The sequence below is a fragment of the Grus americana genome, chromosome 1 (genome assembly GCF_028858705.1).
Source record: "Grus americana isolate bGruAme1 chromosome 1, bGruAme1.mat, whole genome shotgun sequence".
Lineage (NCBI taxonomy): Eukaryota > Metazoa > Chordata > Aves > Gruiformes > Gruidae > Grus > Grus americana.
In genome coordinates this window covers 120,263,465-120,285,668 of record NC_072852.1, presented here as the reverse complement: position 1 = coordinate 120,285,668, position 22,204 = coordinate 120,263,465, and the positions used below count along the sequence as shown (strand labels likewise).

The 22,204-nt window shown below is 39.3% G+C and overlaps 1 protein-coding gene across 2 annotated transcripts in view; it reads left to right on the top strand.

The window, feature by feature from the left end:
* The window catches only part of DSCAM (DS cell adhesion molecule), a 476,818-nt gene that overhangs the window by 417,772 nt on the left and 36,842 nt on the right, over window positions 1-22,204 (top strand). The window contains exons 22-28 of one of the 2 annotated variants that reach the window (XM_054820229.1): window positions 324-441; window positions 1,253-1,416; window positions 4,696-4,794; window positions 5,385-5,573; window positions 8,990-9,280; window positions 14,526-14,702; window positions 20,919-20,949. In XM_054820229.1, coding sequence (XP_054676204.1) covers window positions 324-441; window positions 1,253-1,416; window positions 4,696-4,794; window positions 5,385-5,573; window positions 8,990-9,280; window positions 14,526-14,702; window positions 20,919-20,949 — 1,069 coding nt within the window. Of the gene's footprint in view, window positions 1-323; window positions 442-1,248; window positions 1,417-4,695; window positions 4,795-5,384; window positions 5,574-8,989; window positions 9,281-14,525; window positions 14,703-20,918; window positions 20,950-22,204 lie in introns of those variants that run through there. The other variant, XM_054820238.1, reaches the window with a different exon arrangement.

The following is a 22,204-nucleotide window of genomic DNA, read 5'->3' as shown; positions in this document are numbered from 1 at the left end:
TTCATCCATAATTTCTACTATGAAATATATAAAAATCAGTAAAGATGATGAATAAGTGATTTTGCTCTTTTTCTCCACAAGGACTCTTCCAGTCCTCCACCTTATCTCTCTTTTAGTTACTTGTCTTCCAGATACTAAAATTATAATATTTGTGCTTGAATAAATGCTGATATTATGAGTTAAAAGGAATTAATTTCCTAAAAGCACAGCTTGAAACAGATTGGTTTGGTTTTCAACATTTAACTCTGGATGTCTGTGTTTCCCTTCCAAGGGCTGTATGAATGAACACCTCATTACAGTCTTTCGTCCTCTCTCTTGCTCAGCTCCTGCCAGGATTTTGACATTTAGCGGCACGGTGACAACTCCCTGGATGAAGGACATTGTCCTCCCTTGCAAAGCCGTTGGAGACCCAGCTCCGACAGTCAAATGGATGAAGGATAGGTAACCAGCAACTAAATGTATAGCTCAAATAAAGCCCATTTGCCTAAAATCCTGAGGGTTGCGATGTGGATGATCCTAAATGGCTGTGTCAGGAAGAAGGACTGCACACAGTCACAGTAGATGAGGAGTTCAGAAATTCCTTGAACTAAAACTAAGTGGCTGTGGTGATTAGAAGGTATCAAAAGGGAGGAAAAGTTATGAAGAAGGGGTAAAGGTAAACGTTCAAAACGTAAAACCTAGCAGTCTTTTCTGTTTCAACTTCAGGCACGCAGAATAGTTTAAGTCTGAGAGAGCGAAATGTCTGATGCATTGAATCATGCTGTGGAATGCAGTGTACATGTCTTGCACATATCTTGTTTTCCATTATTCTGTTTTGATCTTTAGTTTTACAGTTTGACAGAGTCACTTGGAAATACACATGGGCAATAATTTTCATCCAAGCACTGCTTAAGCAGTGATACTGCAGTCCTATGAAACCATCTTATGCATTGATACAAATAGCTATAATTTTATAAGGATGGACTTTGTAGCCAGGAACTGACTTTTATTTTGGCACTTTTATGAAATAGCAGATAATTAAAGAGGGAGTGAGTTCCCATTTTCACTCAAATTGGGGACAGGATATGTGCGTTCTTTAAGCAAATGGCAGGTGCTTCCCAGCAGAAAATATTCCTTTGCTGTCTCTATTAGAGGAGGACACCACCCCCGCTCCCTTTTTCTTTCTTTCTATTGTTACTTCAGAAAAAATCCAATTCTGAGTAATTTTGATTGTAACTTCTTTAATGTATGCACTTTGTTTCCTGTGAGGTAGTAACGGGACACCCAGTCTAGTGATGATTGATGGGCGAAGAAGCATCTTTAGCAATGGCAGCTTTGTCATCCGTACTGTGAAAGCAGAGGACTCTGGATACTACAGCTGTGTGGCCAGTAACAACTGGGGATCAGATGAAATAATTTTGAATTTGCAGGTACAAGGTAAGACTGTTGCATCTATCTCATAATTGTTACCACAGCTATTAACTGCTATGTGCTGGTAATGCATAGATACATCTCTTTGCAGGTATATGTAAAATATTGATATTAATCTGTATTAATACAATTTCATTCTTCCAAATGAATAAATAAAACATTATGAAGGTCATTCTGACTCAGCCATCGCATTTTATGATATAGTAAATGTTTTGCTTTTCATGGATTGTTTCACACACTTGCAGATAAGTCTCTATGTAAGCTTTTGTAGGATTGACAACTGAGTGTTTGTATTCAGTTATTTTCTAGTTCTTCATACAGAAAATATCAACTTATGCCTTGTCCTCACAAACATTACATGTTTCATTTAAATATTGCAAAATTCAGAAAGAGCTGAAGGCCTTTTCTTCAGCTTCCAGAAAGCTATCAGCAGAAATTTGCCCCTGTACTGATACCTTGGACAAAAACTTAATTATGCAAGAGCAGAATTTTACCGATGGTAATGAGGAAGCATTTAAAATGAAACATCAGTACAAGTTCAGCTAGCACATATTACCAGCTTTTTTTCATATGCATGTTGAAATGTATATAATGTATCCATTGTGGTGTTGATATGTATAAAAGCAATGAAAATATAGGAATACACATTAACCGTAATGTGAAACAAAGCATGTGTATTCACATACCAAGAATTCACTACCCAGGAGATTTCCTTGCTCATTTACACTAAAGCAGATCCTAAGAGTGCTACAGTTGGCTGCAAATTGTTGTACCACAGGAAACCAAATAACTGAATTGGGAAAGTGAGCCATGCCAAGGCCAGTCACTCTCCTGTCCCTTGATAAGCAATCTAAATTCCTAGTGCAAGCATAGGAGAACACAAATTATCTCAACTGCAATTGAACTCACTCTGCATAAACCAGTCCACTAAGCCTTGAAAGAAATGCCATAGTGTATATTACACTCCAGCATAGCCTAAAGATGCTCTTCTGCAATGTTTGAAGCATGACCACAACAGGAAGTAGGGAGAGAAAACACTACCAAATGGAAACCTCATATTTATATTTCACTACTTTCAAAATTGCATATCCTTGCTGTTATTGTACTGCAGTAACTACAAGCAAATCAATATTACTTCCCTGAGGGACAAAGAGTGACATTTAATATGTGGGACCATCTTCTTTTGTAGGTAAGGTGAAGCTGTGAAGAAAGGTTTTATACTAAATCTTTCACAGCGTGGTGTGTGCAGTCTCTCTCCATGGATTCAGCTGAGTCAGTCAGAATAATGGAACAAATCCATCTCACATAGGGAATTTTCCTTTAGAACATAAATGGTCTTTTTTGTTTTCTTCAGCACTATTTAGTGAGGGCAGTAAAATCAACTTCTCTTTGAACTCATTCATAGCTGTAAACCAGCAGCCTCCACATCAGCACTCATTGTTTTGCAGTCTGATGACTTGAACGTGAACTGCAGCCCGGAGATTTTCCTGGAGTTTCACTCTGCAGGTAGAGCTACCCTTAAACATCGGCAAAGCAGGCAATGTCCTCTGGCAGCCGGCTGCTGGACACGACAGAGCATTTGTGTCTTCTGTCCTGCCTTGCTTACGCGCTGGTGTCTGTCAAGCAGTAACTACGGCAGGGAAAGGGCAGCTCCTTCCAGCAGCAGCCACTGACACTACCCTTCCTTCCCACGCTTGCAGCGGCAGTGACCGGAGGAGGTGTGACTACCCTGGTGTCTCTCCTCCCTGGATTTCCATCCCAGCTTTGCCACTGCTTCTCGTATCCCTTCCCATGATGGACACTGCCCATGCCTCACTCCTTGTTCTTGAGGCAGCAAAGCTCAATTTAGTCTATGTTTCTGAGGAGCTTGGAGTAACCTCTAGTAACACTTGTTCAGAAAATAATCTGACGATCCAGACACAGTGCTGCTATGCGTGACCAGAGCAGTACAAAGGATTTGAAACAGGACCTTCCCTTTCTTCCTCTTTCAATTTCTGAACCTAGAATTGCAGATGTAAAGCACTTGAGTATTAATGAAGTATTAGTAAATATTTACCCTTCAGGGCTCCAATACTAATTTGATTAGCTCTTTGGAGTTTTGCCTGCCATTCATCTCTATTTTAGCAAACACTATCCTCCATGGCCTTACTGTTTTTATGCACTGGTTCTGGTTACGTCACTTGTACAACAGCACTAGCTAAATGATTCAGGCAGAATTCAAAGATGAGCTCTCCAGACTATAACTAGGATATGATCGTATTATCTCAGTAGATGCCTTTTATACGGTAGATTCATGGTAGATTTGTCAGTGAAGAGAAAGTTGGCTACTTTGCCACTTTCTGCCCCTAAGCATTGAGCTCTGGAAACCCAGCCACTATACACTGGTGCAATTTGGGGTCACTTAGGCTGAGCCTAAACTGTCCCAGTTCCTTGTCCCATTTCCAGTTCCAATTCCTTGTCCCAATTTCCAGTCCCAGTTCTCCTTACCCTGGGCGACTTATTGGGATATATCATGGGTCCTTCTCTGTCCTTTCATACTGGATTTTTCTCCAAAGGAAACTGGACACTGGGCAGAGGATGGGAGATGATTCCTGCACTCTGTCAGGAGCTGGTCCTGGGAACCAAGAGGTTCTTTTGTCCCACAGTTTAGACCAGCCATATCATTTATAGGGAGCAGCACAACTGAAGTGTTTCCAAGTTTGTTCAGCCTTTGCTGATAGAGTTGTGTTGTCTTTATACCAATAGCCTCAGTGAAGAGATGGTGTGATCTGGAAGAAGTATGGATCTGCCTCCGATCACAGATCTACCTATGCTACCTAGTTAGCACTCATACTTGCAGAAACTCTTGTTATGCACTTTTTTTTTTTTACTTTTGCCATAATAGCCTGCAAACACATGCATGAGTGGGGCATCATTTGCAAGTGGACATCTGTTTCCCACCACTAAAAATTCAGCTTCTCCCTAAAACAGACATGAAAAATAATGAAAAATAATGGCTGGGTAGTTTGTATGCCATTTAGGTCTGACAGGACAGATACAAAAAAATCAGAGAAAAGCAAGGGTTAAGAACTGAAAGACAAAATTGTGTAGAAAATTAAATATAAAAAATGAGAGCTTGTCTGCTCTTGTCTTAACCAAGGATGTCAGCTAAACAGACACTTTGACAGAAGTTATTTGCATTTTTTGCAACTCAAAACAGTTATTTGATAAATGACTGTTAGAAGACATTAAGATCATGTCTAATCATTTGAATCTATTTTCTATTTTTAACTATTTCCCATCTAGTTCCACCAGACCAGCCAAGACTCACTGTATCCAAAACTACATCTTCCTCTATCACTCTTTCCTGGATACCTGGAGACAATGGTGGCAGTTCTATCCGAGGTAATATAATTCAGGTTAATTGCAACTTCTTACTAAATTATCCTATGTTGATAGGATTAGTATATAATTATGAATGCCTAAAAAAAACCCCAACCCAAAAACAAACAAAAAAAAATTCAAAGCAATCTGTATTGCTGTCAGTGCTTAACGTGCACTATCGTGGTGATAACAGCTTTCAGTAAATTGCAGTTTCTCTTTGTGGTGGTTTAATCACAGATTTAATCACTTTCTTCCAGCGTACCCTCAGCTGTTATGACAGTTACTCTTTCTGATTTTCCAGACATGTAATATCTACCCATTCATTTTTGAAGGTCCAGGTTCATCGTCTGGTCTTTATTGCTGATTGAAGGGTATTTAGAAATGTCTATCCCTTTCTTTTCCCTTTGAAATGATCATAAAAATGGTATTTAAGCTGTTGTAAGGGCAGAAATATGTATTGTCTGGTATCTTTTAGTCAGAGGAGAGCTGTATGCCTTCCCGTGCATGAGATTTTTCTAGTTTTATTAGGTCTTTAAAATGACTTGTCATATTACCTGCAGAATTTGTGGTTCGTGTCTGGCTTATCATTGCCATCTGTGCTTTTTCTCCAGGTTATATTTTGCAGTACTCGGAAGATAACAGTGAGCAGTGGGGTAGTTTTCCCATTAGCCCTAGTGAGAGGTCCTACCGTTTAGAAACACTGAAATGTGGCACTTGGTACAAGTTTACTCTAACTGCTCAGAATGGAGTGGGGCCAGGACGCATCAGCGAGATCATTGAGGCCAAAACACTTGGAAAAGGTACGTTGATTTCCATCCCCGTTGCTCACCTAAAATTGTTGCATTCTGCTGTAGATCTTGGTTTGATGAGAAGACAGACTTGGGTATTTTAATATTATTGGGTTTGGAAACATTTCCAGTTGTGTCCGTGCTGCGACAGAAGAGGCTGTTTCTGCGGGACTTGAAGCACATACTGGCTGATATTCCTTCCTTGTTTCTCTAATCATTTTTTTTTAAGTTGGGTTGATGGATATTTGGGAAGGGGATGTCTCCACTATCATAGGCTATAACAATTCCAACTACTGCTGTTGCCATAAGGAAATAGCTTCCTCTCATGTTTTAAAAATCCAAGGTTTTATTTGTCTGGATGTTGAAGGAAGATGGGGAGTATATTTATGTGTAGAGGAAATGGAGCCAATGTCTCATTTCTGCTCCAAGCTGGTATTGCAGGAGCCATGCAAGTAGCACCCTTTGAACAGGATAAGTGTCAAAAATAAAGGAAAAGTTTGCCTAAAGCTCTGCAAGACGAAACAGCCAAAATGTGTGGAATTCTTAGCTAACTTAGTAATGGGTCTCATAGTCCTGGTTGCTGAGGGTAGTTCCACATTGCAAATATGTGTCAGGATTATAAGCAAATTTTGCAACAGACCTTCTTAAAGAGGCACTTTAGAAAGTCTTACCCCTAAGTCAACAGAGTGGAGTAGCTTTGCATAATGCTCTAAAGATCACCTTGCATCTCTTCACTAGTTGTAAGAAATACTCTGATTTGGGAGTAGTTTCATAATAAAGATAGTTTACTGTGATAGGTACATTTGCCTTTATGCTAATCATCACACCTGTGCTGTTGCAAATCTCCCAAGCATCACAGCAAGCTTATATTTCATTTGACACTCAGTGGCATGGGGAAGACCTGGTATGCAGTAGATGTGACTGGTATGACTTGCTGAAGCTCAGGAGAGACTGCAGATCAGCTGTGTACGTGCTGAGGTTATCAGTAGTCAGGGAGAGTGATCTGCTGACATTAAAGAAAGGGACATTTAGAGAAGCAGAAGTTGAGTGTTCTGCTTTTCTTTGCATGAAATGTAAGGTTTACACATGCTTCAGATAACATCCAGATGGCTCATGAGAAAGCAGATCTCCCAGTCTTTTGAGTTTCTCTAGGACTTGGTATACATGCCGGGAAACTACCTGTGTTACATTTACAGACTGAACGAGGTACTGTGTGATTTAGAATTATGAGATCATTCTCATTCATGTGAGAGCTCCAGAGGCATCTCTAGCTAAAGCTATTGTCAGAGCCAGTTGAAATAGTTCATAATACACAGTAGGAATCACCAGTTTCTTTTAAATTCCTGTAGAATTTAGAAAAGAGAGTACATTTTGGTACATCTCGTCAAGGCACAAGAATGGCAAAGAGACTCTCATTGAATAAGTTATCCTTTATCACATAGAATAAAAAAGCACATTATAGATAATTGTTATCACATTAGGTGTAACTTCCAATAGTAAAAATATTGTGTTTCTGCTAAGAAAATAGCAATAATACTTTTAAGCGGTCTACAGTAATATTTAATATAAATAACATTTGTTGGTGACCTGTCTTGTCTGCCTATTGTCATTATTTCAGTTCTGCGGTGCCTTTTTTACTGTCATTACTCCTGTATTATGTGGAACTGTCAAAAAAACTTTAATGTATTGTGTTGGGTTTGCGTGGCAGGGTTTTGGTAGCGGGGGGGATACAGGGGCGGCTTCTGTGAGAAGCTGCTAGAAGCTCCCCCTGTGTCTGATAGAGCCAATGCCAGCCGGCTCTAAGACGGGCCCGCCGCTGGCCAAGGCCAAGCCAATCAGTGCCTCTGTGATAACATATTTAAGAAGTAGAAAAACACTTAGAGAGAGAGAGCTTTTGCAGCCGGAGAGAGGAGTAAGAAGATGTAAGAAACTCTGCAGACACCAAGGTCAGTGCAGATGGAGGGGCAGAAGGTGCTCCAGGCGCCGGAGCAGAGATCCCCCTGCAGCCCGTGGTGAAGACCATGGTGAGGCAGGCTGTCCCCCTGCAGCCCATGGAGGAAGGATGAGGGGGTGTAGAGATTCCACCTGCAGCCCGTGGAGGACCCCACGCCGGAGCAGGTGGAGGCACCTGAAGGAGGCTACGGCCCGTGGGAAGCCCACGCTGGAGCAAGTTCCAGGCCGGACCGGTGGACCCGTGAAGAGGGGAGCCCACGCCAGGGCAGGTTTGCTGGCAGGACTTGTGACCCCGTGGGGGACCCACGCTGGAGCAGTTTGCTCCTGAAGGTCTGCACCCCGTGAGAGGGACTCCATGCTGGAGCAGAGGAGTCCTCCCCCTGAGGATGAAGAAGCGGCAGAAACAACATGTGATGAACTGACCGTAACCCCCATTCCCCGTCCCCCTGTGCTGCTGAGGGGGGGAAGGTTGAAGCCGGGAGTGAAGTTGAGCCCAGGAAGATGGGAGGGGTGGGGGGAAGTGCTTTAAGGGTTGATTTTATTTTCTCATTCCTCTACTCTGTTTTGCCTAGTAATAAATTAGATGAATTCCCTCTCTAAGTCTGGTCTGTTTTGCTCGTGACAACAATTAGTGAGTGATCTCTCCCTGTCCTTATCTCGACCTACAAGCATTTCGTTATGCCTTTTCTCCCCTGTTTAGTGAATGAGGGGAGTGAGAGAGCGGCTCTGGTGGGCACCTGGCCTCTAGCCAGGGTCAACCCACTACATGTATATATCAACAGAAACCAACATTTGATCCCAAAACAGGACAAGTAAATAGAAATGTCATCCCCTTTGTGAATGGAAACATCTTAACTCAGAAACACAAATTTCAAAGTATATATTATTTTCAAATATATCATGTGCAATGTCAACATATTAATGTTTTTAAAAATTTGATTTTTACTTGTAAGTTCTTCAAAAAAATCATTTTCCACAAATGAAAGCCTCTGTACTCTCAAACAAAATTGTGTTCAATTCCACTTCAAAAGAAGACTAGAAAGAAGACTAGAGCACCAGTGGACAATCTTCAAGTGTATTTATCTTCTATGGTATTTCTACATGGTTCTCTGAACTCTTTCTTTTTTGCATAGCAGTGAGTAGGGGTGTTTACTGTTATGAAGTGTCTGCAGTAGGTTTACAAGTTGACTTATGCCTGTCCGTGCAAACCAGCAAGTCAGGTCCATGCAGAGATGTATGGATACTTTTTTCACATATGGATTTTAAAATCTAGGTTTTAAGTTTGGTACAAAGTGTAAAAAATACATTTAAGGGGGGGCGGGGGGGGCAGGGGAGGAAGGAAGATGAATATATAGACATTGAGTTTAAGATGAGGTTAGGATTGTCCTAGAAATTATTCTCTTAATTTTATATTTTTGAGAGTGTTCAATCTGTAATACTTAAGCATTTCACTTAAAATATATCATTGCTTCTAGAGCCACAGTTTTCAAAGGAACAAGAGCTCTTTGCTAGTATTAACACCACGAGAGTGAGGCTGAACCTGATAGGCTGGAACGACGGTGGGTGCCCCATCACCTCTTTCACCCTGGAGTACCGGCCGTTTGGGACAACAGTCTGGACAACCGCTCAGCGGACATCCCTGTCAAAGTCCTACATACTATATGACCTCCAGGAGGCAACCTGGTATGAACTGCAAATGAGAGTGTGCAACAGCGCTGGCTGTGCAGAGAAACAAGCCAAATTTGCAACACTCAATTATGATGGCAGTAAGTATATCTTTTTATTTTCCTGTCTGAGATACTGCTTTTACTCTAGTTTCTTATGTGATTTTTTTTTTGTCTTTCTTTTTTTCCCTCATAACCCCCTTTTTGAATCTGCTAGCCATGCTGACAGAGGGGTAACAGTCTCAAAGATGTAAAATGCCTGCTGATTTCATGACAATAGGCTGCCAGGCAGAAAAGAAGAATTGTTTATTTGTCCTCACTGAGGAAAAGCTGCAGCACCAAAGTCAATCAACCATGAGACACGTAACCATAGGACACTAGGTGTCATTAGTTCCAGTGGTCACAGAAGCACTTGCTAGTATTTCATGCATCTCTTCCATGAAATTTTTGTCTTCCAAACAATTGGTTCCTGCAGCCGTTCATGGCGGTGACTGGCCTCATTGCTATTCCATGCAATGTCCTTGCGACACAGCTCAAAACCCGTTATGTGACACAAAGGAGCTGCTAACTAGCTTGTCTTCCAGGAAAGCCTCCGGACAACATCCTCCAAGGGCAAAGCAATGACAATGCTATTATCCCTATTTACAGGCAGGGGAAAGTGAAACTAATGTCCGTGACAGATGGCTCTGTCGTGGCCGCCAGCAGAGCACAGGGGATGAAGGAATTGTTGCATCCGCCCTTCTCTCAAGGGTTACTGTCCATCCTTCAAAAGCCAGAACATGAGGGCAAGAGCAAACATGCCAATTTGTCAGTTACTCTAGCTCATATCCTGGCACATTTATTGAAAGTGATGGTGGCACATGTGTGCATCTGCTGAGTCTATAGTGGGAAATGGCTGTATTTCTGGCAAAAAGGCAATACAGATGGCTCCAGATGGAAATATCTCGAATTGCTCTAGTGTGAATTGCCAGAGCTTTTCTGGAGACATCCAGTGTAAAATGTTGTTGTGTTGCCAGGAATATTGTGCTGTGTTGTGCAACATCTGTACTGTTAGATTAAACAGCAGGACTAGTGAGCAAGTTCGAACAAGAACTAATAATTTCCCAGCGACAGCACCGAATTGTTAATTGTTCATAACTCTGAGTTGGTAACGTATCTCCCTGCCACAGTTTTGTCCCACACAAACCAGAACTCTTCAGGACAACACACATGTATGGTGCAGGGAAGAGCAAGCAACAGGGGCCATTCTCAGTTAGAAGTATGGGATATGAATCAGGCATCTTACACATCCTCTAATACTAGTCCAGTCTTTGCACTAGGTACTTACAAGTTGCAGATAATTAACAACACATGCTCTCATGGCTCATCCTTTTGCAAATAGCACATCCTCTCATGTTTTTCTGTGAAAATGTCATTTTTGTAAACTGCCTCACATTCCTCACATTATTTCAGACACTCTAAAAAATTAAGAGAAAGATTTCGTCTCAGCACTTTGGAAACCAAGATCCAAGTAGTTATACAAATACTGCCAGATCTTGCCAGGTAGGCTTAGGACCTGTTTTACTGAGCAGTATAGATGTTGTCAATAATGACTCTATCAAGTATTATGAGTTAAATTCTTGCCACTTTACTTAGCCTATCCTCTTTTCTTTCCAGTATCTTTTTACAGGCAGTACCCAACTTTCAGTGATCTTTTTTTTTAACATCCACAATTATAGTCACATATATATGACTGGGGCAAACCGTCTTAAGCCATACCTTAAAATGAGATTATATGAAGATGCAAGTCCAGAGCCTTAAACTCCCACTGATAGCAGTGAAATCAAATGTATGCTTACAATGGACTGATTTGAAATCTTGTCAGACTCTGCTTTTTGGTTAGGTGGTGATATTTACCTTGGTTTCACATACTGTGACCTGCATGCCATTTGATTTTATGTGTTGCTCTATGACAACTTTAAAAGTGAGAAAATGAAACAATAAAAATATCTGTAGCATTAAATTTCCTGGGACACTCCTTCTGGTCAGCTAGAAAATTTCTCATTTACAGCATTGATGGTTTTGTTTGTCAAGCGTGCTTTGCCAGACCTATATTGTGCCTTAGAGAGGCAACATGATGTCAAATACTGACCACAAGGTTGAGAGAGGAAAACATGGCTGGAAAACGAAATTTCAATTTTCAGATTTTCTGAATTTGTGATATTTGATGCAGAACTAAAATGATGAGATGATGATGATGATGATGATTATCATTAATGAAAATTAAGATAGTCTGTTCTTACATAAGGGATTTCGTCAAGGAACTGTTTCAGTGCTTCTGAAGCAAAATTTGTCCCTACAGATTCCCAGATCCCCATTCATTTGTTCCTTGGTAAGCTGCGTAGGCTTAAGGCACTTCAGAGTTGGAAAATAGTGTCTGATTAGAAATCAACATTTTCTTTCAATACTTCATGCAGAAATTTTTGCTTCCATAGAGACTGAATTTTTCATTTACAGAAAGTGTGCCAGTGGAAATTTTTGGCCAGTTCTGCTTTTGAGTGCCAACCCTACCTCTACCATTGGTTTGTCTTGTGATGTGAGATTAATGCCTTCCAGCTTCTAGGGGTCACAGCCACCCTTAGGATAAAACAGATATAAGGATAGTACTTTGAAGATTAGATAATACATGTATGAAAGTTCTAGCATACCAAATGCTAAGAACAAGCTTAGGAGCTTTAGCAGTCTTACGATAAAGCCTTTGTAAACTTTGTAGAAATCCTTGAGTTACGTGGTCATTTTGTTTGGACTGCAGTAGCTGATTTATCTGTGATAGAGATCCTGAGAAATATCATGGCTAAATATGCTTTACCTTAAATCTCTTCATGGTGAATTAGGTCAAAAGGCTAATGACAGATCTACGTGCACCTTTTTGCTTTCCATTCATAGATATTTCAGCTAACCATTTTCAGCTTACAGATTTTATGACCTTCCTGCCCCTTGTTTTTCAAAACATTTACACTCAATACTTAGGAGATATTTTTAGCAATGTGCAGTTGTAGTGCTGCAAAGGAGCTTCCTGACTCAGAGATCAGCTACTCAGTAGCCCTGACATTAAATCAGATCAGCTTGGTAGCTGCTCTAAACTATCTTAATTGATTCTAACCCACCAGGGGACTTCCTACCATGAAGAACAGTTAGGACACAGGAAAACATTTGGTAGTCCTAAAGTCACAAGGTGCAATGGGAGATGCTGGAAGGGCTGCAACACGGGGAAATGAGGGCCTAGACATTCAGCTTGCAACCTCTATGAAGCACCAGTAGAGCAGCCTAACAAAGGGCAATGGCGAATTAACCTGTGGAAAAAAGAAACGACTCCCAATTTGCCTGGGACTTTGTTCTGAGAAAAGCTTTGACTATTCCACTCCTAGCCAACGCCTAGAATGACGATGAAAGTTGAAATGGTGTTTTCTCAATGGATAGCAGCTTTAGGTTTTGGTAATTTCTAATACAATTGCTGAATATCCACAAATGGATAATGTGAAGCATATATAAACTTGCAGTGTTTTTTTTTTTTAAATAAGCTTGTACTGCCTGTATATAGTGTTGTGAGGTTGACACTTTACTTGCAAGAGCTACGGAAAATTATAATCACTTACCTACACACTCAAGGTTTAACTGAAATTTAGGCCACTCTTATTTTGATTTACATCAAAGAATTAAGGAGAGCAAGACAAAATTTTCGGTAATGTTGAAACCAACAGTCCTTAGCCAATGGTCTGTGTGACTTTAGTTCAGAGCAAAATTTGGCCCTTTAGTATTTAGGAGGGTTTAGGAGGATTTAGAGACAGTTATTAGTATTACCTTCAGGAGCCTGAAGTTCTTTCCATTTCTTCATCTAATCATTATCTTTGCCTTTAGAGTAGTGTAAAAACTGTATCTCAGTTAAGACAAGAGGGAAAAATCGTGCTGTGTGTTTATTCCAAGCAATGGAAAATTAGAAAAAGAAGGAAAATTATGGGGAAGAACTGAAATGGAACAGTAGAAAAATACTCAAAATGCAATTGTAAGAAAATAAATTTTCTGAAGTACCTGATATAGGTTTGGATGGTTGTAGCTTTTCTGTTTATCTCCATCCCTTTAGGGAACTACTCTTCTCATTATATGCAACTCAAATAGCTCTTTTGAAAAAACATGGCTTAGAATTCTACATTTTCACTGTGGTTATGGCACTCACATGGTACTCCATCATATCACAATTTTTTTTTTCTTGATACTGTATCGTACATAATGAGATATAACTATATCACACAATGCAGCAGTTAAAATGTAAAAAAGGATGTACCTGTTTTGCTCTCTCACCCTCCTAACCTTTTAGCAAGTAAGTAACCACTTTTATATTTCAGTATCTGGTTAAAATTGAATAGCTTTCATCGAAAGTCATCACAGTTCACAATACTTGCGTGCTTCTACCCATTTCAAACAAATCTGCATTTTATAGCCTCATTTATGGTTGCATTCAGCAGTTTAATAGCAATCAGGAAATGAGTGAGAAGCCTTCCATGACTAAACAGTCTTCCAAAGAAAGTGCTGCATTCTTCTCACGTCCTTTAGAAGTAAAGAAAAAAAGAATTGAAAAGTTCAAGTATTATATATCACCAGGAAGCCAGGTATATTCAAAATGCAAATATGTCCCAAAATGAAAAAGTGAGCTGCCTGCCGATGCCAGTAGTTTGTAGATTCATTTCCCTCTCAAAATTTGATTGTTTTCTATCCAGTGTTACTCTCCTGTTTTACTGATGAGTATAATGTCAGACACCCTTTGGCAAATCAGCATCAGGTTGGCTATCTGAATTTCACATCAATATCACTGCTGTACCCCTAAGACTTGATATAAGAATGTTTCTGTGCAAAGGATTCATCTGATGTATGTAGCAAAAATGAACTTTGTCAAATATGTTCCTTACAAAGAAAAGCCCAGCAGAAAGTATGAATAAGTCACAGCAGTGCTACTTTTCCCACAGTAAGGATTAATATGCATAGGTAATAGTTTCAAGATCTCTTACAGCTTTGTAATGATTTAATTTGACTTAAAATTAATCATAGTATTTGACTGTATAATGGGCATGGTTTTCTTTCATCGATGAATGCACATCTTCTCGATTTCTGGTAATCTATGAGTTTCTGCAGCCAGTACCTTGTTACCAGTGTGACTGGTTACATGCGCACGGCCACTACACATCCACCCTGAACATGGCAAATCCTTCTTAATGTTCTGCATGCAGCAGAAGCACATAACATGCCATATTCCCTGAGAACTCAATCTTTTGTCTTCATTAATAGGCATCTAATATCATGACACTGTTTCCAGGTACAATCCCTCCACTCATTAAGTCAGTTGTGCAAAGTGAGGAAGGGCTGGCAACCAACGAAGGGCTGAAGATGCTGGTGACCATTTCCTGTATCTTGGTTGGGGTCTTGCTGCTTTTTGTGATGCTGCTGATCGTGCGGAGGAGGAGGAGGGAGCAGAGACTGAAGAGGCTGCGAGGTAAGATGAGAGATATGGCACTTATTTCTGCATATGCATACTCCCTGAATGTGAAAGTACAAGCGGGGCTGCACGTGACCAGACTGTTCAATCCCCAGTTGGTGTCATTTTCCTGCAATACGTAATAGACATGAGGCAACATAGCATATGTGTTTTTTACAGAGATTCCTTCTTTTACATTTGGTAGTAAGTTTCTAAAAAATTACTGTTGTATCCATTGCTATTATTTTGTATGGGGAAAGGAAAATAATTCTTGTGTATTGGTGTTTGTTTTCTTCCTTTTGTTTTTGTTGTTTGTTTCCCTTGTGAGTGGTTTCAATAACCTAAAAATTATGTTTTTTTCAAAGGCTAAAATCAGATGTTCTGACGATGGGGGGATTTCAGTTTTCCAGCAGACGCAAACCATGATTCCTGAATTATAAAATGAAAGTAGCCACATGTTAGTAGGCTAGCAAACACAACCAGATATTATCAGATTTGTTACCACATCTTTTTCCCTAAGATGTTTTATAACAGAACTATTACAACAACACTTCATTGTTCACTCAGCTTTCATTGTCACTGATCTCTACTTTTCTCTAATCCTTATTCAAATTCAGGTGTTTGCTATATGAATAAGTTTTAGATCTGTGAATTCATTCAGTTCTATCAATCTTCTAGTAAATACCCCTGGCTGAGATACAACCAGGTTTTTGACCCTTGCAGTCTGCCACTTCTGCATTTGGCCCTGTAGGTTTTGCACTAGCACACAACAGCAGGCCTTATGCTGAAGGTATTTGGGAAAAAGTGTTTCATATCACATACTGAATAAATAGTAAAGTGATTTTTCATCTGCAAAGATAAGTCTAATCATTTCCAAGAGCTACCTAATTGTTTAGTTTTTGTATTTTAACCAAAATATGATCATGATATATATTAAAACCAGGGCCAACCCTGTGTGTTCTATCTCAACGTACTATCTACTCATCTGTCTTTCAGGTCTCATTTTGCCTTTTTGTAACAATATTTTGGATGTTTTTGAAAAAAAAAAAAAAAGACAAAGATACAGGGCTCTTAGGCATGGGCAAATTCGTAGATCAAAGAGGACAACTAGCCTTATGGTTCATACACAGCTCTGGAAATCAGGGCATATGGATGTTTTAGCTTGTATAATAACTTTTTAATTTGAAATCTTCATTTACCTCTGTGCAGTTTTTTTCATAAAAGAAGTGGTGGGCTAAGGGTGAAGAAAGTGCTATCTTTTCAGAAATACTGTGGAATTCCATCTAGTAATGAGCAGGATATTTTGAGCTCCTTGGCTCCAGGAAATGATGGCTGTGCACATCCAGTTTTTCATGGTTAATTTACAAGTATTCATAGATTCTTGAGTTACGGTCCCTTAAGGAAGGCTAATGATGACTGGCCAGTATGGCTTTTGCATAACATAAGACTACTCTGAATTATTTCCTCTCGGAATACAGGAATTCAGAAAAATACCTGATCTTCACTTACACATAGGCAGTGACAAAGAATTCATCAATACTTTTGATAAAAGTCATCAGTATTTAACTACCATTTCTGTAAAAGTTGCATTTCACTTCTTATCTGAATTTGTTAAGCTACAGCTTGACATCCCAGTCATCTGGTCCTGTTATACTTCTGTCTGCTATACAGGGACTGAAGTTCTTTTTCAATTCATATTTTCAATCTCTGAGGATATTCCTTTTACATGGCAGTAACCAAGTAATTTCTTATTGTTTTCATTGGTAAATCAAATAGATGAATCTTCTTTAATTTTTCTCTGTAGTTTTCCCATCATTTATTAATTTCAAGGCTTTTATCTGATCCCTTTGCAATCTCGAGGTAGCTTTCCTCATCTGCGTATGCTAGAAATCCACATAGTATTCCAGCAACAGACATATCAGCATCAGATAGAGGTAACAGCCTTTCTTCTTTCCCTTTATGGTCTCCTCTCTATATCTGCAAGGATCACCTTTTTGGGTACAGCATTATTTTAAGAGTTTGCATTTATCATCTCATCCATTGAGATCATCTGACAATTCTCTGATCACAGTGCAACCGGATAACATTCTCCATTGTATAGCTATGGCTTGTATTCTTGATATACGACCTTATGCTAATACAGATACATTGCTAACTTGTGGCCAGCCTACCTGACGATCCAGATTGCTATGCCTTAGTGACCTGGCATTTTCATTACATTTTAGCTACCTAATTCTTGTGTCATTTTCAAACTTTTATCAGATATTATTTCATTTACTCCAGACCACCAATAAAAGTACAACTGGTGTGATGTCCCATGGTACACAATGAAAAGAAATACTAAACAATGATTCTCTTCTTGAAATTGTATTTTGTAAAATGGCTGCTGTGATAATTTTTTGCATCATGCTACTTTGTTATTAAAATATTTTGAAGTACCAAAACTTTGCTCTAGAGAAATATAAATACAATACTTTAATGTTATTTAATCATGTCTCAGTGAGAGTTTTTTCAATGTCATCAATTCTCAGTGAATTTTAATCTCATTTTAAAAAAATCAACTTTGTTTGACATGGCTGATTGATCACAAGCCTATGTCAATTGGCCTCAATTATTCTTTCTCTGTTAATTCATTTCATCAAGCTTCATTCCATTTTTTTCATCGTTTTGCTCATTGCCAAGATCCGATTGATGGGACTTCAGTAATTTAGATTTTTTTTGTTCATTCTTTTTGAGGACTCATCCCGTGTTAGCCATTTTCTACTCTTCTGGAGGTTACTCCATGTTCTAAAAGGCTTACTGACAATCAGCATTCCTGTTCCAGAGATCTCCTTAGTAAGTTCTCTAAAAAAATCCTGTGTGCAAGTTTTTCTGATCTCCTAATGAAAACAAATGTTTTGCTCTAGTAGTTCTTGTGATCAACTTTGATCTGAATTAGTTTTGAAACTGATATCCTGTCTTTATCACTCGATATGTATTACCTGGTGGGGTTTCTCTGAGGCACAGGACTCATTTTTCCTATATCATGATTCCACCATTGACTTTCCTCTAGTCTACATCAGAAATAATAGTTTCCACAGTGGGACCTTCTAAAAGGATTTGCACAAGTTACAAATTTAATTCTTACTTTTGTGGCTCCAGGAGATGTGTTCTCTTTGAACCTGCTTGACAAAGAGGAGTGGGAATTGCAGATTTATTTGCAGTACATTCTGCACGCAAACATTTGTATCTGTGCTTATAGACAACGGGTTTGTGGTTCCAGTTTTTGTGGGGTAAAATATAGCATAACAACAGCAGTCTCTCCATTCTTAATCCTTTTACTCCTGGTTTTAGCATGTAGTGACAGGTGAATCTTTGTCTTCCTCCTGTGTCACACCCAGTGTGATTTATTTCTCCAGGAGTACTTTGTGTATAAAGAAAGCATAGTTCTCAGCAAAGCCCTGATTTTTCCCGAGTTTAGTAGTTCCACAGGTCGGGTCGGGTCTGCCCCAGCAAATGGCAGTGGGGGCTGTCACTGGGTGGGTGCCTGTCAGCGCAGTCACGCATCAAACCCACAGTGAGGAGCAGTTTGTCTTTTTCACCAAGGCATGGGGTGATGCTTGGCTGAAGCGGGAGATCTTCCCCTTCACTCTGTCGTTCATGGCCTACCCGAGTCCTGCTCTCTCCACCTGAAAACTGGGAGATAGGACACTGGCAAGGTTACTGACTCATTTGATGCAGTATTCTCAATTTACTGATCAAAAGTGTAATGTGGGAAATACACATTACAGTCTGTAGTCTATACTCATTCGTTTGTGTAACTAGCATTTCTCCTGTATCTGATGTTTTGGACACACTGTTATCCTATTCACTTACTTCTAGGCTTCTTTTTTGCTTTGACAGATACATAAGATCCCTTATCTTCTTGGGACATTTGTTTGGTCCAGTCCCACACTAGCTTGTGTGCCCAGTAGAGCCATCATTAACTACAGTAATGCTGATGACCATTGTAACGGTCTGCTTGAATAATTAGTACATTTAAACCCTGCTGATGGAGTTACGTTTTTTTCTGCAGTACTTCCTTGTTCAGCTTTTGACATGTAACATGATCTTGCATGATGCCTCACATTATTTTTGATTGAAGATGCACAATCTCCTTTGCATTTCTTTGACCAAGAATGCATATATGTTAACGAGCATTTGAATATGTGCCACATACATTTATTGTTCAGAACATCACGTTTTTTCCAGATGCAGCATGGAACACAGCTATATGCTATGCAGCACCTGAGAACATGTGAGGGAGGTTGTTTGTCAGTTAATCCTGGTAAACAAATTTAAAAAACAAAGTGAATGGCATTGGGCCAAGCAACCTTCAACTTTTTCCCTTTGACTTTTCTTGAATCATGAATAACTTGCACAAGTATTGATAGTTTCGCTTAAAGAGGCAGCAATTGCTTCATAAAAGCTGCTAGTTGAATGAAAACAGTATTTGCTTATTAAATCACCCTTACTGTGTGTGCCAGAGGAAGAATGTGTGCATAGTCTCTTCATGATTCTAGTACTGCTAGAATAAAAAGCATCATAAAGTTTGCTTTAAAAAACCAACATGGCTTCTTTTTTTTTTTTTTATTCCTCAAAAGAACTGAGTCCCTTCCTGGGTCCTTAGAAGTCAGTAGCAAAACTACCCCTGACATGATTTGGGAGCAGCAGCAGTGGTAGTTTGGTTTATGACTGATGATAAAGACATTGTCATCTTCTATATAGTAGCACTTATAAGAGTGTTAACAGCAAAAGGCAATCCCAAACAAAGTGAAAGTGCCTAAATGCAGCACTGTTTGGATTAGATGGCACATCTCAGGTGAAGAGCCCTTCCCTCTACCAGGAATCTGCCATGCGAGGAATAAAGCTTAAGACAGGCAAGCTGCCACAGTGTCAGAGAAACAGAATGTAGAAAGTGGATGGAAGGGGTTTTGTTGAGGTTTTTTATGAATAAAAAGAGCCCTTTGTCCATTCCTTTTAAAAAATGAATACAAATGTAGCCAGAGCAATGCATTAAGATATTGATTTGTTTCTGCCTGAATCCTCTGAATTTTAAAGGCACGATATTTAATAGGATCACAAACAAGGAAATTATTGTAGGTGTAGGAGATTCAAGAGGTGATTAAGGAATGAAAAAGGTGAGATGGAGAAAACAAAGACAAATTCAGTAAATGTCTTGGTGGGTTCTGGTAGATTATAAGCAGCAGATAAAAGAAGAAATTTAAAGTTTCACATAATAGGAGAGTTGCTTGAAGACTTAGAACTTGGAATTGTTTTCTTCTCAGACTTGGCTTCACTTGGTTGGACAAAAGTCTGCTTTGTTGCTGTGTGATACACCTAAGGACTCTGGAGTCAACATTTTTAAGTGAGTTTGTTTAGTGGAAGCTGTCTATTTTTGCTGAATAATACCACAGAAATTATTACATTATGTTGATAAAGTTTTACAGAAAGCTACCTGAAGAACACCGGGTAAACCAACATTCAGCTGTGTCTTCTGATCTGATAGGTACCAGAATAATTATATCCCCAAAGGATTTTATGCTAATAACAACAGCAATGACAACAACAGGAGGAATATTTCTCCTTCAGCAGCACCTCGTTTTGCAGGGCTAATCCATGTGGGAATAAGCCACCTCCTGTGTCGTGTATAGAGTGTCCTCTGAAGACCCAGTAGTAGTTCTGAATTATTGTTAGTGGAAAAGCATTCATATTTGAGAGCAACCAAACAAATGGACTCCTTGGAGACCTCCCTTGCTCAGACCTCCATGCACTCAGGTTTGGTTTGGAAATGGCAACTGCTCATCCAGCTTGGGTTTGGCTCCTGCCCAGAGAGGGATGTCAACACTTCTGTCTTCTTGCCTTTTCTTCCTTCCTCACCTGTTCACTTGCTAACCGTGGCCCGAAGGAACACAGAACCCCATTATTTGTTAAACTGTTCCTAATTCTAATAAGTTTCTGTAGTTTTATCTAGTTAAACCAATGGTAGCTTTTAGTTCTCTAAGCATCTGTGGCACTACTAAGGAACTAAACAGGACTGTCTGGGACAGAAATGCAATTTCAGCAAAAGTAGGGACTTTTAGAGATTATTTTATTCTTGCCACTGTTCTGAGAAACAACAGTGGTCTTACACATGGCTGATTCAAATCACTTCCTTATAATCCATCCATCAAATAGATTTTCATTTGTGATGACATTTCTTCTATTTTCTTCTAGATGCAAAGAGTTTGGCTGAAATGCTTATGAGGTAAGAATAGGTTTAATGTTTTTAAATTGAAAAATGTCTGTCAACTATGACATCATGTTTAAAAATTATGATAGGGACAAATGGAGAAATAAACTTTCTATTCCTAAATCCTTTTTCAAATCACACCATTTGACTGTTTGTTAAGAACTGGGACACATTGTTGGTTAGAAATGAGAGAAAAAAGACAATTTGTGGACAGCATCTGTGGGGGAAAGCAATGGTAAAAAACTGAGAACTCTTGTGTTAGTAGATTAAATTATAGAAGCTATGTAGGTCCATTTGGACATTTTTCCTATTCAGAAAAACATTTTCATAATATGTACCAAAGTAATTGCTCTACAGAGATCATCTGATTGAAAGCAGTAAGTGCCTAGATGCGAGTATCTCTAGACTTTACAGTTATATTTGTGTAATTCACTATCGCTAGCTGCTTATACCCGATGGTATAGAAGAACAGGTAAATCCATTTATTATTTTTCAGTTCTGTTCCATCAGCTCAGCATCAAGAAATCTAATTCAGTTGTTGAATTGCAACAGAATGACTATCCTGGCACCACAATTCTTTCAAAGATGGAAATTTCATATCTTCAATGTTTATTGTTTTGTCTGGGGAAAATATTGAACTTTAAAACTGCTGCATATATTTGAAAACGGGATCACCAAGGGATTATGTTTAAGTTCAAATGAGTTCTGGTTTGCTAGAAAATCTTTTTATTTTTAAGCAAAAAATTTGAGAATGTCATATATATTTTACCAAATGAACTGTAGTCTAAACTTCCTCACCCGTGATAGACTTCACCAGCTATTGTGAGAATATACTTGCCCAAGACATGGTGACAGATGGTTTTAGTGTAAGCTCAGGTCTACGCCATCAGTCTGCAAATACATCTGAATAGTCCCACTGACTGTTAACAAGACTGGCCATGCAGGTCAGGTCATACCCTTCCTATCTGCCAGTTAGAAATCTGTGCTAGCAGCAGATTGCAGGTTTAAGAAACTTCAGGAAGATATGCTCTGATATTTTTTTAGTGTCACAGAAAACAGCACAGATTAGTATATGCAGCAAGTCTGTTCCCTAAAGAAACCCAGCTGAAACAGATTGGCTGAAACTCCTGGATGAAGATATTCAGTCCCAGTGACAACCACACATAACACCTCTGCAAAACTGGTAAACCTCTGCCTTAACCCTGGTTAGCTTCACTAGTCTTCTTGCTGCCTCTGCAAGGCCATTTCAGTCTCACTCCTCTGACACTTA